The sequence below is a fragment of the Astyanax mexicanus genome, chromosome 19 (assembly GCF_023375975.1).
Source record: "Astyanax mexicanus isolate ESR-SI-001 chromosome 19, AstMex3_surface, whole genome shotgun sequence".
Taxonomy (NCBI): domain Eukaryota; kingdom Metazoa; phylum Chordata; class Actinopteri; order Characiformes; family Acestrorhamphidae; genus Astyanax; species Astyanax mexicanus.
This window is the reverse complement of record NC_064426.1, coordinates 29,916,401-29,933,361: the sequence shown is the minus strand read 5'-3', so window position 1 is coordinate 29,933,361 and position 16,961 is coordinate 29,916,401. Positions and strand designations below refer to the sequence as shown.

The 16,961-nt window shown below is 37.9% G+C and overlaps 1 protein-coding gene across 1 annotated transcript in view; it reads right to left on the bottom strand.

The window, feature by feature from the left end:
• Positions 1-610: 610 nt before the first annotated feature.
• Positions 611-16,961, bottom strand: part of hs3st3b1a (heparan sulfate (glucosamine) 3-O-sulfotransferase 3B1a) — a 28,982-nt gene continuing 12,631 nt past the window's right edge. Inside the window, exon 2 of the mRNA XM_022673517.2 lies at positions 611-4,935. Within this exon, the coding sequence (XP_022529238.2) occupies positions 4,317-4,935 (619 nt within the window). The 3' untranslated portion in view covers positions 611-4,316. The remainder of the gene's footprint in view (positions 4,936-16,961) is intronic.

Here is a 16,961-nt window from a genome sequence, read left to right as displayed (position 1 = left end):
TACTGTTCGTAAAATGGTTTAAACAGACATGTATAAGCCAAAACACATATTTTTAAAGAGATAGACTAATCTCAGCACTACTACATTTTGTAATTGAGGTCATATGATCTTACATATAGGGGTGATGCACTTAGGGTGTGCAGTATACAGCATGTAGGAACTTTATGGGTTATTCTGAAGTATATAGAGTGCTGTAAGAAACTTTTAAAGGGTCTAAAGTACAAAAGAAATAAAGTTTGGGTCTTAAACATGTCTTTTCTGATGAATTATATATATCTTCTTTTGCAGAACTCCAGGTTCCGGAGACTCCACACTGGTTCCATCAGCTAAACTCCAGATTTAGAACACATTTCAGCAGGATTAGCAGTAACTCTGCGGCTCCACTGTAGTACCACTGCTCATTATCTGGTTGACTTAATAGAGCATATGGAGGGACCCTGCTGTAGAGACGTACTGAGCTCTGCGGCGCGGCCCTGCCCTCAGAGGAGCTAATTCTCTGCTGCGGAATAATGAACCTAATGTAATGAACTCCAAAGCTACAGCGCAGGCCAGCAATCTGCCTAACATTTGAATAAGAGTTGATGGAATAAGAGAAAAGACACTGTAAAGATTGAGGTATTTTGGTAAAATAGATTTATTTTTCACTGTAGAGGAATACTGTAGCATTTAGCCTTCATCGTCTCATTCCCCTGACAAAATTTGTTTGAAAAAAAAAAAAACTCACAACGGAATAACACAATACCCTATATTGTGTATTCCAACTATAAGCTTATTGTGAAAAAATGAAACAAAACAAAAGCCACATTAGAACATCATTAAAGGATTGAATAAAACTCAATCCTGTGTAAAGGTGTGAATGAATATCCATGCCCCGAATAAAAACATGATTTCCCTTTTTAGCAGATGAGTTTTCCATGCAATTTTGTGTTTTCATGAAGTCTAAACACTGACCTAACAGAGTCTCAAAGCCTAGGCTGCAGCCAAGATTTGAGGGACGCAGCTGATGTATCCTTCCTTACGTATAGTTAACCACATTTCTAAAAAACAATTGTTTCAGGGAATCAACTGATAGGAATGAAACTTGTAGTTTGTGGTCGTACCAGACTCTCACTGAGGGAGTCAGTGATGAGTCCAGCTTTTGTCTTAATGAAGACAACCAACTAAGATCGCTGGATTGTTGTCATGAGCACTTTGACAGCCCAACGTTATGTTAAAGAGGTTTAGCAACCAGAGGCCATATACTGCTACCATCTCAAGAGCTTGCCTTAAAAACACAGATACTGTGCCTTGGCCAGACACATTACCAAACCTATGCCTGATTGAAAATATGCGGAACTCTATTGGATGCACACCATTAGGAACCTCTACAACTCCATGCTGAGATATCGGGCATGTTGTGGTACACAAAGTACATATTACTTCTGTATGTGTAGCTCAATAAATATGACCACGTTTTTTGGTCTGTGATTAAAAAACAGGGTTATTCCACCAAATATTGACTCTTAAAACTTTATGAACTTGTGAATATAAACTTGTTTCCTTTGCATTATTTGAGGTGCAAATAAATGCTCTAAATCACAATTTCTTTATTGATATTTGGGAGAAATTTTGTCTGTAATTTATAGCATGAAACAACAAAGTTTATTTTACTCAAACATATACCTATAAGTAGCAAAAGCATAGAATCTGATTCAGAAACTGATGTGGTATCTTTCTTATTTTTTGTCCAGAGCTGTAGGAATGTTTTTTCTCCCTGTCTTTTCCTGTTCTTCATACGAGTACCAAGGATGCAGCATTAAAACCTCATCTTTCAAGCATGCATTCACAATTATGGCACAGAGAAATTTTATCTAAATGTACTGGTCAAAGTGTTGGCCAAACATTTTGGCAGCATTAGCATCTATTCTGAACTTGAGGGCGTGTTCACACCTACAACTGGTTTACTTTATTCTGAATCAGGTAATGAGCTTGTAAATGTGGAGCGTTTTTTATATATATATATTTGTTTGGTTTGTTTTCACACAGGCAAAACCTAAATGAACCAAATAGGTCAGAACAAGCCTAGAACCCAGAACCTAATGTTCGGACTGGAGCAAATACAGTAAATACAGGAAAAATATCCTGTTCTGTGTTTTGTGCAGTTGTGTACTAATTAACATGGAGCAGATGTGGCATTTGTTAATAACTGTAGCATTTGTTTTATTTGAACCGCACTATATAATTATATCATTGACATTGCAATTGCATTTAGTTGTTCTGCTATATATATATATATATAGGAATTATGATCAGATTTCTTCAGAAACGAATAATCCACACATGATCCATCTTTCGTTTAGATCAAGGTCTCAAATCGTCAGGTGTGAAATCGCCCTCAGTTCCCATGCTTCTCCCGATGGCTATATTTCATAAATAACATTTTCAGAGATACAAGTCTGAGAGCTAATATAATTTACAGTCAGCGCCGTTCCAAATTGTTGTTAAATCAAGTAAAATCATCCCCAAAACCTTCCAGGTTTCAATCAATACGATCTTTACGATGTACACTGGTTTTACAGCTGGGGTCAAACCAGTTTCAGCCCATTTTTCCACCCTAATTGACATGTTATGCAGCAATTAGCGTATTGATCCCTCACACACAAGCGGATCAGCTGTGACTCGTTATTGACCCATCATAAAAGACCCGTTCAAACTTCCAGATTAATCCAATGATGAGCAAAGATTACAGCATAATGGTCTCCTGGAGAAATTAGATTAGGTGTGCGGCGCACGACTCCTGTGAGAATTAGGTATTAGAATGCTACTGAAAGAGATGCTAATGCTTGATAGCTAAATGGACAGATTTGTAATGTGATTTTCCCTGTGCAGGACTGACTCACTCAGCGTTTACCCGTAACTGCTTTAATTGTGCTTTTGTTCTCCTTTTTGGGACATTTCTCCTGCTTAACCCATTTAAATTCCACCTGGTTGTTTCACTGCAATGTTTAGGGATGCACCGAACATTTGGCAACCGAAATATTTGACTGAAAATGGCAAAAAAAAAGCATTTTAGATGTTTTGCCAAATAAGTGAATAGACTATTCAATTCATAAACCATAATGACTGAATATTTATTTTAGGTCATAGTGCTTCTGGCACAGAGATAGCTGACAAACGGCATGTTTAAGTTCATTTTCATAATTTGCTCTACTCGCTCAAATTAATTGAAATAAATAATTCAGCTTTATTTTATAATGCTAAATATCAGTTTACTACCCTTTCAAAAACTGATTTCCTTCTGTTTTCCATTGGATCGATACGAGTTGTACAGAAATAGGATAGTAATGTGACTGCTGTGCTCTGTATTCATTTCATTCACATGTGACTTGAGTAGCACTCTTAAATAAAAGTAAATTCATGACTGGAATAGCACTACTGAGGTAAATGTAAATTATAGTTAGAATCAGAGCAGTACTGAGGTAATTTTTTTGTTCTTTGTTGCTATGTCTGCTGTAATATAAAAAATTTGTGTAGATAAACTGTATTAATTTAGGATACATATTTTGAAATAATAGTTTTGTAGGAGCTTTTTTCTTTAACCCTTTCAGACCCTGCATCAATTACAATGGACATCATGTAATTCCTTTTTTCAAATGTTTTGTTGCACAGAACACTAGAACATTAATTGAGACCTGTTGTTGTCCATCAGAATATATCATAAAGCAGCCAATGAAACATTAGCTTAGCCCCGCCCACTGCACTGGACAAGATAAATTTTAAATCATCCATTTAGATATTAGGGTATGTCAGCACTACAGAACAACTGAGTCAAAGTAATACAAGCTCATTTTTTTGGCTAATTCTTTTTGATTAAGAACTATTTTATCATGTTTAAGAAAAATAGTTACATATTTTTCCATCACTGGAATATAATTAAGGTCTGAAAGGTTTTTTTTTTTGAAGGATGACTAAATAAATATAGGCTACTTCATTTATTTAGTGGTAAAAATGTCATAATTAATGAAAACCTGCAAAATTCAATATTCTGCATTCGCATGTTTAATTTTGTTCGATTTACGGTGCATCTCTAACAATGTTTGTGTTTTTTGTTTTTCTTTTGGTATTACAAATACTTTTAAGTCCATTAAATAAGATTACCTATCTACTGTACATAAAAACCGGAATGCAAAAGGTTGTGGCTTACAATATGTACAAACATATGGACAGGCATCAGAGTGAATTAACTGCAATAAATTATCATAAAATAGACTTCTATACTTTTTTTACACAAATATATTCTTCTTAAAAAAAGTGTTTGTTTTTTTTAACGGAGTTTGTCAATCCCAGCCGAAATCCTGCCGGGTCATGTGGTAAAACTTTTTGTTGAATGGCTTGTAGAAGTCCCGCAGTTGCTGGATCACGTCCGGGTGGATGTTTGGGTGGGTGCGCCCTTTGGTTTTGCCCAGGCAGTGCGGCTTACTGTTGCTTTCGGGCTTTTTCAGGCAGGGGAAGCCCTTGGCCGGGTTAAAGTGGAAATATTTGTCCGTCACCACTCTCCTCAGGCCCAGAAAGTCCTGGACGCGAGCCATTTCTCCCGCCGGGTCGGTGATTAGCCGCTCTCCGCTAACGAACAGGATCTGGTTGATGGGGAAGAACCTCAGCCAGCGCTCCAGGTGCCGGGCGTACATCCCTATCTGCAGGGCGCTCCAGGTGGCGTCGATCAGTCCGGCCGTCGAGTTCTTGAAGGTCAGGCTCTCGAAGGAAGGGATGTCGGGTTTCTTGGAGCGAGTCTGGGTGTAGTCCGAGATGGCCCGCGTGACCGGGTCCCGCACCACCACGATCAGCTTGGTGTCCTTGGACATGGCGTAGATACGACCCGGAACCTCCTTAGTCACAAAGTAGCTGGGAGTCTTTTCCATGGTGATCTGTCCCTCTAGAGACTTGGGCATCAGATCTCTGCAAGACAAGACACGACAAGACAAGAGAAGATAATTAGCAAATGGTGACACTACTATTCTCCATGAAGAATCAGCATTTAGCCTTTACTCAATTAGCTGATGCTGTAATACAGCATGACTAAGTGCAAAGACTGAGAGTACTGTAGTATGCACAATAATGTCCCAGGTGCCTGTTCACCAATTCCAGCTCTGGGACACTACTTTATAATATACATATGTATTATAATTAAGGTACAGCACTTTATTATTGGCACTTTATGGCAAAATGTCAGTATTAATCTATAATCGATTATATTATCAGTCCTATTAAGGTCAGAATAGACATGTAGAATGGATGATTGTTTTGTATTTTACATAAAATAGCAAGGTTTGTGCAACACAACATTATTCTAAAGAAATTAGATTGGTTAGTTTATCTTCAATGCATCATTTTAATTTAATTTCAACTACGTTTAAAGACTATGTTTAAGTCAAAACTATTCAATTATTAATGTATTCCTGGAATAAGAATTAGGCTTATAATGATAACCATGTTATGTTATTATGTTACAGAATGTATTCAACAAAATGACTATCATAAGCTTCCAAAACAAGTATACAGTACCAAACTTTTTTTATTAACAAAACTTTATTGGCCTTACTATACTATTATCAATCTATCGGCAGAAAAAAATGCTCTTAAAATGACAATGACATCATTTATTGCAATTATTTTTTCGGAGAATATAACAACATAATTTGAAACAAATAATTTTGAGACAGTCATTATATCCATTTACAAACAGCTTATAAAAGTTACTGATTATTACACATGAATCAAAATATATATTCTTTTTTTCTAAAATGAATTATTGTGTTCATATCTTACTTGTATATTTTGTTCAAATCTGGTCTATGACTTTTGAAAAAGTACTTTCCAAGTATTTTACAAGGAGATTGAGTGTTCTTTTTAAACAGGGGAAGGTTTGATGCTGATCTAGAATCATTAGTTTCATGACACTGGAAAAAAGAATGGACTGTTTTTTTTTTCTGTGGTATTTATTGTGGAAAAATGCGTGATTTTGTGATGATTTTCATCAGATTTCACTAAAAATCAATGATTCAACGTGTCTTTATACTATTAACACACAGGAGCAATTTATTTTTGTGTTAATTTAACACAATAAGCAATTTGCCACTAACTCAGTACTCTGTGCCCTGTCCCGTTTCTTTTTAGCTGTGCTGCTGCCATCAAGTTCAGTTCTACACTATGTTGCCAAAAGTAAAATTCTCTCATCCATCCAAGTCATTACACTCAGATTCCAAACACTTTCATTTTCGTTTACAGGTGTATAATAAAATCCCAAATGAACACTGGTTTAGTTTGCTTATGTTGAGAACGTGAACAATTATGCTACGTGTACATCTGTGCTGCACATACTATTAAAAATACTGTTTAAAGCGCAGCGTTTTAGCACTTAGTGTTAAAGCAGCTTCACACTGCACTGATATACAAACTGTAACAAAGAATTGTGTTCTCACTATATTTACTTTCTTGCTCCTGCACCAGACAGCTCTGACCAATCAGGGGAGACGATGTGCTTGCGTGGTTTATTGGTGCGCATTTTTTTGTGTGTTTAGGTTTATACCTGTGCGAAATCAATAGGGGTGTCACGATTTTGATATTTCATCGAAATCAATCGAAATGATGTCATGGTCTCGAGCATTGAAGTCAAAAAGAGGATCGACGATCCCTCCGGCAAATGGCGCAGCACGCTACGCAAATGACGCAGCGCAGACAAAGAGCAGCTCTTTCTCCAGAGAATGTGGACATTCTCATCTTCTTAAAGAAAAGCTTGAAAATATAAAAATAACAGTAGTTTTGTCTAGCCTCAAATATGTTAATAGTTTTGGTACCTTAAGGAGCATCTTTCTCTCAGATAAAGTTAATAATATATCTTTTTTAAAGAAAAAACTTCTGAAAAAGTCGTAAAGTCTTATTTTTCATGTTTAACTGTTATAGTAGGATAGAGTTCAGTTTGTTAAGGCTCTAATTGTTCTATTATTTTTTACATGACAGTTTGTTATGTGCACACTGCTGCTACCAAAAAAGCCACTAGATGGCATTACATATATATCGTAATTAAATTGTTTAAATTTGACCATTAGTGCCTAATGTGGTGTATTACAGATCACTTGTATCACTTTGCATAACTTATATCAAGCCCCCCTTTTGAAATAAGATATTGTAAATTTGATGAATCAAACCAATGACTGACCATAGACTAATCTAAAACTGGCATAGGCCTCTCTGCTGTAAAAAAAAAAAGAAAAAAGAAAATCGAGAATCGAATCGAATTGTGACCCTAAAATCTGAAATAAAATCAAATCGAGGATTTAGAGAATTGTGACACCCCTAGAAATCAAACCAAACAGAGGGAGAAAACACTGGAAATAAACAAACTTATCAACTGATACGGTCCATAGAAACCAACTACAGGTGTGAAAACGGCCTCATTTTTGTTCAGTGTTGGTTTTGGATGAAAAAATACTATGATGCCACCAAAAACATATTAATACACTAAGCAAGTACATGAAATAAGTAAATATATAAATAAATAAAACTGACAACAGCAAGAACTGCCTAGCTATCTTGCCTCACAGTCGCTCCCTCTATCACAGCGACGGGAGTCAGTAGATTAGTCAGAGCAGACCCTCGTCCACTCAGGACATGTTTTGGAAAAAAGGTCATCCTTTAAGATCCATAGCACCCAGCCGCCACCCACCACGACCACTCTCACTAAACTGTGAGCTGATTCTTAGCAGAAGCTCAGAATTACAGCACGCAGTCACACAGCCGTCTGCCTCGAACCCCGGCGAGCGCAGACCGGTGCTGACACGCCTCACCAGCGCGGATATATTTAGCCACTCAAGAAAAGACAGACGTCCCCTTATACTGGCTTTAATCCCCCTCACTGCGCTGCTGTAATCCTCCTCAATGACACAACTTCTCTCTATCTCTCCACTAGAGGAGGAATGCGAGCTCAAGGCAGTGCATGCAGTTAATATACCCACAATGCCGTGCGCTTGTGTTTAATAAGCACTGAAGTTTTTCCATTCCATTAAAAACTCATCAGCCAGAGTCAATGAGCCGTTCTCAACAACACACTCAACTGCAGCACCTGTTGCTATTCTGGCATTCGTGTCCCAAGACTTCTTTTTTGAGTTAAAAGAATGTTTAGGAATTTTATTTATAGAATATTTGTGTCTCTCAGTATCAGGCCTGTCACGATAACGACATTATCGATATAGACTTATCGTACACTGCTGAGGTATATGTATGACTGATATAGCACTGCTGAAGTAAATTCATGATTAAAACTACAGCTCCATGCTGTTTACATGCACAGCCTGTGCTGCATTCACTGCGTGACTCTGCGCTACATGTCCCAAAAAAGTTTCCTCTATTCAATTTATCATGCATTCTTTATTCCAGTGCCCCCTGTTTGTTTTATCTCCCCTCAAACATATACTAGCATTTTAATTGACACCAACAATATAAATATAATTGCAATTTACATTTTTAACATTCATTCTTTTATTTACATTTAAATATTTACTATAAAATCTTGCATCTTAAGAAGAACAAGTGGGATTAACTGCAGCTATTCACAGAATATTGTTGTGATTAATGTGATAACATTTTTAATCGAATGACAGCACTAATAAAAAGACTTTTTCTTTGACCAGCAAGATAAACAATACACATTAAGAGGCCGGTTCATTTTCTAAATCAGATTCTCTGATTTTGCTATTTATAGGTATATGTTTGAGTAAAATGAACATTGTTGTTAAATTCTATAAACATTTCTCCCAAATTTAGAGCATTTATTTGCAGAAAATGAGAAATAAAATAACGATAAAATAACAAAAAAGAATTATGCAAAGAAACCAAGTTCATATTCATAAAGTCTTAAGAGTTCAGAAATCAATATTTGGTGGCATGTTGGCATGTTCTCCTCCACCAGTCTTACACACTGCTTTTGGAGAACTTTATGCCACTCCTGGTGTAAAAATTCGAGCAGTTCAGCTTGGTTTGATGGCTTGTGATCATCCATCTTCCTCTTGATTACATTCCAAAGGTTTTCAATTTGGAAAAATCAAAGAAACTCATTCTTTTTTAAGTGGTCTCTTATTTTTTTCCAGAGCTGTATATATGGTATGTCATTTATACAATGGAGTAAAAAGTGACAAATAAATGAAAACCTGGTTTCAGTTTTGGCAGATCTCTAGCCTGTACCAATCCAGTAGGCCTGTATCAAATCAGTGTGACCTTAAATTCGGGTTGCCAAAGTTCTGTGGATGTTTGAGACAGGCAAAAATACAGGGTGCATAATTTCACGAGGGGGAATCTTCCACTTATCTGACCTACGTAGCATTTATTCTCCTGATGCCTCAGTCAACAGGGTCAGACTGCTTTTCTTTAATTGGCAAATTAGCCTTTTCACTTCAGACTGCGCTGGGGGGACGGCTGAAGTAGGCCAAGTGGGATTTAGGCACAGCGAGATGCTTTCCAGCTTTACAGAGATAGATATATGAGGCTAATGTGGAGGCAGAGAGCACAGAGAGCACTGGCAGGCTCGCAACCACACACACACACACTTTCAGCTGCTCAAAAGAGCAGCAAAATACACAGAGCATTAGAGACACACCTTTGAATAGCACATAAATAGCAGCTGTTTTTAAGTAATGCCAGCAGATTTATACACTGCACCCGATACTGTTTAAACAAGACGTCAGCTAAGCGAAGCTAAGTCACTCTCCAATCGCCGAGCGGTTTATCCAAACGTGCTGTTTACATTTCGTCTTTGAGTTCTGACTGTGACGGATTGTTCCAAATAAAATTAGCCCTGGGGTTCAGAGGCTAGCACAGACAAAAGCCCCAAAAACAGCCAGCGCGGTTACAAATGACATGTTTATAGGCATTAGCTGGCAGAGCCGTCAGTAATCTCTATTGCAAAACAAACTTTGAGAGATTATATCTGAGCATTTAATGGGAAAGGAGTGGGGGGGAGGAGGAGAGGAGAAGAACGAGGGGGTGAGAAGGAAGGAACAGTAAGGAAAGACGAGACTCCTTTATGAAATCATGAGAACGGAAAAGGCTTATAAACTACTATGAAACTACTACTATGATGAGTTTCTCTGATTTTTACCAAATTGAAAACCTCTGGAATATAATCAAGAGGAAGATGGATGATCACAAGCCATCAAACCAAACTCAACTGCTTGATTTTTTTGCACCAGGAGTGCAGGCATAAAGTTATCCAAAAGCAGTGTGTAAGACTGGTGGAGGAGAGCATGCCACGATGCATGAAAACTCTGATTAAAAACCAGGGTTATTCCACTAAATAATGATTTCTGAACTGATGTGTATAATTACCACAGACAATTAAAAGTAAAAGTAAAAGAGCATGAAAACATACTGACTCAAATATACTTAAAGCTAAAACAAATAGACAGTTAACAGATACATTTTACATTTTGGTTGGTAGGATGTTTTTTTAAGAAGTTACAACGTTCTTATAATTTATATATATATATATATATATATATATATATATATATATATATATATATATATAATTAAAAGTAATGAAAGTTTATTACTTAACCACTAAATCTTGAGGATTTCATAAAAAGCTTTCATGTCTGATAAGGAACACTGCTGAAAAAGCATAATTGTAATTGTAATAGAAAATATATATAACAAAAAAATTAAGTAAATTGGCTAATGTCAAAATATAACGAATAAAGTCATAAAATTGTCTCTTTCCTGAGCTTCATTTTAAAATCAATATTTTCCCAAATACAAATCAAACTGATCTGGAATTATTAAGTGAAGTAAAGAGTTGAACAGGAGGCTTCTTTAAGTGTCCTTTGTAAATAAGTTATTTTACTTTAGATTCACATACACCTGTATCGCCTACACCTGTAGCCCGTATACACAGGACAAGGCATGTTAAGGGGTTAAACTGTCTTAAGCCCCTTATACTACTACTCTCATACTATTTGTGTCAGGTGTATTTCACTCATTTTTAAAAGGTGCACACCGAAGCTTTTGAGTGCTGCTTCGTTGCTTTTGTGGAGAAGCTGCTAGAAATGCATGGATGTGCATTTTCTACAAACGTTAAAACATTTGTATTTATATTCTGATAATCAATAGAAAGTAAAATGCTGGAATATTCCTTTACAAACCATGTTGCTGCATGTTGTTGAGCAATCTAAGAAAACGTCTCTGTCTCTAGAGCGTTATTATTATTATTACAGAAATAAGGCCCAGCGCTAATGAGAGAGAGGAGTGTGTGGGAGAGAATGCAGCGTATCAGTGTCTCAGTAATTATGCTCCCATCACTTGGATACACAACCAGACTGCAGTGTGCTCTTTCTGGCACGACACCAGGGACTTACTACTGATCAAACTCTTCGCTCAGTCCCCAAGCCAAACAAACCGGCAGCCATGAATAATTCAGACGTACAGTAAAACGTAAACGCCTCAGACGCCTCAAACTGAAGATAAAACGAGACAGTAGTAACCTCTGCTAACTCCTCCTGCTTACTCAGCACTGTAGCCTGGAAGCGCTAGCCCGTTCCTGTAGCATGCTAATCCAGCTAGCTCCAGACACACTGCATTTCAGACCAGTGTTCTCAAGTCTCACGCTCAGCGAGTTCACACGCTCACACGCCACACATGGTATTTCTCACGCTTGCCAATCCTTCGGCTGTATGTTATAATGTACTCTCGTTGAGCCAATCAGAATATAGATCGCAGACCTAGTCAAAGAGGGTGGAGTGTCAGGCGCAAAGGACTGTACGATTCAAAAGTTCTGAAACACACGTCGGTGAAGAACTGAAGGAGAATGGCGGCAACCCCCCCCCCCTCTGAAACAACTGAAGAAGAACAGCGCGCATCCAACCCCACCCCCCCCCCCCCCCCTTGGTACCAAACTTCTACACTTGAGAGCCCTGTTTAATACTGACACAAGAAACAACTCAGACTCACCTCACAACTTTGACAAGCAAGGAAAAGAGAAAGGGAAAAAAACTGTAGTAAGAAACTGCAGATAGATTGATAGAATAAATGCATCCATAAAGGAGGTTTGCAAATCTGTTTGTACAGTACCAGTCAAAAGTTTGGATACACTTCTAAATTTGTAGATTTTTGATTAATACTGTAGACACCAAAACTATGAAGAAATGCATATGAAATTATGAAGTAAACAGAAATAAAAGTGTCAGAAGAGCCAAAATATGTTTTATAGTTTAGATTCTTTAAAATAACAACTTTAGCTTTGATGCCAACTTTGCCAATTCTTGGTATAATTCTCTCATAGCGCTTTTCCACCAAAATAACTCTGGTTCTTGAACCAGTTCCGTTCGTGCTTATAAGAACTGTGGTTCTTTTCAGCGACCCAGCCCACGTTTCCACCAGTTTTAGTAGAACCATCAAGAGCCATTACACAGTGGCAGTGAACAGAACCTGCTTCCTGGTTTCGGAACCGACTTTTGTTGGTGGAACCGTGGCTAACTGGTCCAAAATTAGGTTTGCAAACCAGAACGATTCTGGTTCCTGGTTCCACATCAGTGGAAAAGTGCTTTATAATCAGTCGGCTTCATTAGGTAGAACCTGGAATGGTTCTCCAACTATCTTAAAGGAGTTCTTGAGGAGGTGCTGAGTTCTTGATAACTGTTTTCCCTTCACTCTGCTCTCCAACTCATCCCAAACCACCTGTGTTGGGTTTTTATGTCATGTGTTTTTTGTGACTTTATGTCACTTTTTTTGTATAATACCTAACTACATATGTGTTCATTCATAGTTTTCAAGTCTTTGATATTGCTCTACAATATAGTAGATAATACAAATAAAGAACAAATATCACAACTTTAACAAAAGAGAGAGACAAAAACTTTCTAACTTTAAGTGGAAGTCAGTATAAAAAGATTTGATTGAGTTGTTTTGGAGCATTTCAATTGGTCATTATACAAAACATAAAGATTGGAGAATGTTTTTTTTTGTCGCAACAATTATATGCTTGTTATTTAGATTTTAAAAGTTATTAAAAATATGATAACTTGATAAAAAAAAATGATAAATCTGGAAAATTTGATTTTTTTTTCTTTTTAATCCGATATCAAATAATACTTCAAGAAACTCCAGTATTTATAGTCACCATCCGGCACATGTTTGGGTTGGCCGATATTTTGTTAAATCAATACATTTCTTTGGGCTTCCCTCAGCTGACTATTTTTATGGAGATGCGGATTTCATTTTCCAGCAGAACTTGGCACACTGCAATCCACACTGCAATCCAGCTGCAAAATTGTTGGTGCACGTCTTGCTGGAGCATCTGTGACCAAGACAGCAAGACTTTGTGATGTATCAAGAGCCAGGGTAATGTCAGCATACCACCAAGAAGGACCAACCACATCCAAGAGGATTAACTGTGGAAGCTGTCTGAAGAGGATGTCCGGGTGCTAACCTGGATTGTATCCAAAAAACATAAAACCACGGCTGCTTAAATCATGACAAAATTCAATGTGCACCTCAACTCTCCTGTTTCCACCAGAACTGTGCGTCAGGACAATAAATTATTGTGGCCTAAAACCAGGTGTTTCAGTTTCATTGTCCAACCCCTGTATGTAGCTTAAAGCTATGATCTCTAATAAAGCAAAACTCACTAACATCTACCCTCTGACTCCTGCTGGAGCTTCATTTCCCAGGTAGATCTGCTCTCATTCTGAGCTGCAGCAGAGAGCTGGAGGTGTGTAATTGTGCTGTTATGTCTAGGAGGATCTGAGGTATGTCTGCAGATGTAGATCCTGCAGAGCCGGCGTTTGAAGGGCTGTCTCTGAAACCCGTGTTTACACTGCCTGCTATCAGCTAGCGCGTTCAAAGGCTGGAGCTGGGCTCTTTAAAGACGCGGAGTGTCTGACTGTGTGAAGCTGATGACTGTTTGGTGCTGTAATGAGACGCTGAGAGAGGGACAGAAGTGACAAAGCACTAATTTTCCCCAGGACTCGGGTCCTTTACACACACACAGTCTGCTGATTCAACAGAAGTGAAGCGCTAATCAATACATTTCTTTGGGCTTCCCTCTGCTGATAACTTTTAAGGAGATGTGGATTTCATTTTCCAGCAGGACTTGGCACGCCAAAGATGCAGATCCAGCTTGCTAACTAACGCTAGCAACTTAGCACAGCAAGTGTATATACTGGAGTAATGGTAGCTCAGCTCTATAGAGTCAAACGCTTTATCCTGCATGGAGAGAAATGAGAACAGAACATTATCTGAGGAGCTCCTGCTGCTGTTCCTCGCTGTATTAGCGTTTTTTTTTATCAAAATAAAATAGAAAAACAACAGAAAACAGTAATTATTCCCTCAGAGAAGAAACAAAGTGAATTGCACATATAATTTGTCATTTGTCAATATAAATTAAAGGCGAGGCCATGAACTCACTGGTTGAGTAGACACCCGAACGTCTCTCTGATCAACTCGTATTTCTGAGGATTTTCTTTTACTAGCTACTGCAGACAAGGAAGGCTGAGAAACAGTTTCAAATGCAGCATACATATAGAATTTAGAGAGACCTATTGTATTTCACAAAGAACAAGAAAAAGTGGATTTTAGCGGAATGAGACTTTTAACCCAGTTAGTGTAGTGCATGTAAAGTTATGTGTGTGTGTGTGCTATGCTGTGTTCTGCTGTGCTGTGGTGAGAAGGATTCCAGGGAGAACATCCTTCTTTCTCTAACCGCACAGGAGGGCACGGGAGGTGATGGTATGCAGCCACTTCAAATGATCTAGCCGTTTCTGTGACATGTTCCAGATCTGAATCAAAAACACACTCAGGTGCTGTGGGCTCTGATTCTGACTGCATGTCAGCTTATCATTTCTGCACAGCTCATAATCTTATTTTCCATTTACCTTACTCTGCTTCACACAACCCCAACCACCCCCACTACCCTCCCACCACACACACACACACATATATACATCCCCTATCTTCAAAGAAAAGCAGTCTTTTGTTGCATTACAATATTCCAGTCTGAAGGTAAAGCTGAATGTGTGTATGATGATAATAAAACACTGTGGTACTTTAATTCTGACTGACCCTCATCCACCTGGACTGAAGGGCTGAGATTCTGTTAAAGAGACACTTTATTTCCATTCATAATATCTGAAATATGTTCCTTTGAAACATAATGAAACATACCAGACCTGCTTAAAATCCTAGAAACCATTCCTAACTTTTAAAAAAGCGCTTTTATTGTGGTAATTTCCCTCTTTTAGATTCAACTGTGCTATATGCATGGATGATGTGTTCGTGTACTTTCACAGACCGCAGGCACATCACAATATGCAAATCAGTCTATCGATAAACCCCCCTCCCCCCCCCCCCCCCGACGTCCAACCAACTTCCTGTCACCGCTATCAGAGGCCCAGCTCAGCCAATCACCTCTCCCTCCTGCCCCGCCTCTAAACCCATACATCACCCAAATTGTTTGTTAGCTAATTTATTGTTTGTTTAACCAAAGACTTCCTATCTTTCCAAATGTTGCATTGTCAAAATGCTGTGCAGTGCACTGAACAGTGCCCAGAGTCCATTCTTCGACATCTGGCACCTTTTACATCAACCCCTGAAGACTCTCCTAACACCTCTAACACACTAACTATTCCTAACCTCATTTCTTTCTTCTCCTCTTTTCCACCTCTATTACACTATTTCCATTAGACCTCCTTTAGACCCTGTCATAAAGTAAAAAAAAATAGCTCTACTGACAAATGTAAATCATATTTTTAAGTCACTTTGGATAAAAGCTTCTGCGAAATGCTATGTAATGTAATGTAACGTAGTGCAAAAATGTTCAGTATTGTGTATTATGATTTGCTGGTATGTTAAAATGTGCTGGTTTACTTTATATATGTACAATATTAAAAACATTCTTTTAGAAGTGTAGTTTTGTAATTGCTTGTTCAATAATAATGTTCATTTTTTTCTTTAAAAGGAAATATGATACAACACATTTAGAATATTTCATTTATGCACTAGTAAAAAAAAAATGACAAAATGAATTTAATTAAAATTAATTAAAAAAAGATCTACTATTCGGCCTTCAGACAAATTCCTTATTTATTTGGCCAAATAATCTAATTTTGGTGCATCTCTAGATAAAATGGCTCCAACAATATTGAAAGTAATAATTGTCTTAATTGGCTTAATCTTTTTCTGTATACTCAGAATAAACATTTCCCTTGTGAAATTCCAATACATTCTTTAAAATAAAAAGTACAATTTCGAAAAGGCACTTTTTATTATTTTCTTATAGAAATCTCACTAGGCTCTCTACTGTTCTCATGCAACACAAAGTAACAATTTCACTTTCATCCATCCTTCCTCAGAATCCCTTTCTTTCCATCCCAAAGGAAACTTTACACAGTCCAACAAACACAGTCAATACAACCAATCAGAACTTATCTAATTGTGCTGGAGGGAGGAACAGCGCTCCCCCTAAATTTGTGTGTGAAAGTGGAAAAGTTTTTTTTTCTGCTACAAGTGTGAGGGATCTGTTCCTGGGCCAGATCCTTTCAGGGCATTCTCTATAAAGAGAGTTCCCGCTGTGTTCGTCAAAAAGCACTTTCGCCCTCCTGAGCACATTTGCATACAAAGTGAAGGAAGAAACAACACAATTCAGCTCTAATTGTGCGCTCTCTCTCATCGGGGTTAATGCACACCTCAGGGGCTCCGCCCCCTCCCTTTCACAGCCCCGCCTGCCTCTGCTGAGCTCTCAATAGAGTCGCTCTCAATTTACTCCAGGCATCTGCCGCCCTCTCTCTCTCTCTGATTCCCTTAGACACACACACACACACACACAAAAACACACACACACACAAACACACATACACATAAACACACATACACTCATAGCCTCTAGCAGTTTTGCTAGCTCAGTTTCAGGGAATGAGGTAATGAAGTAAAGAATATAACTG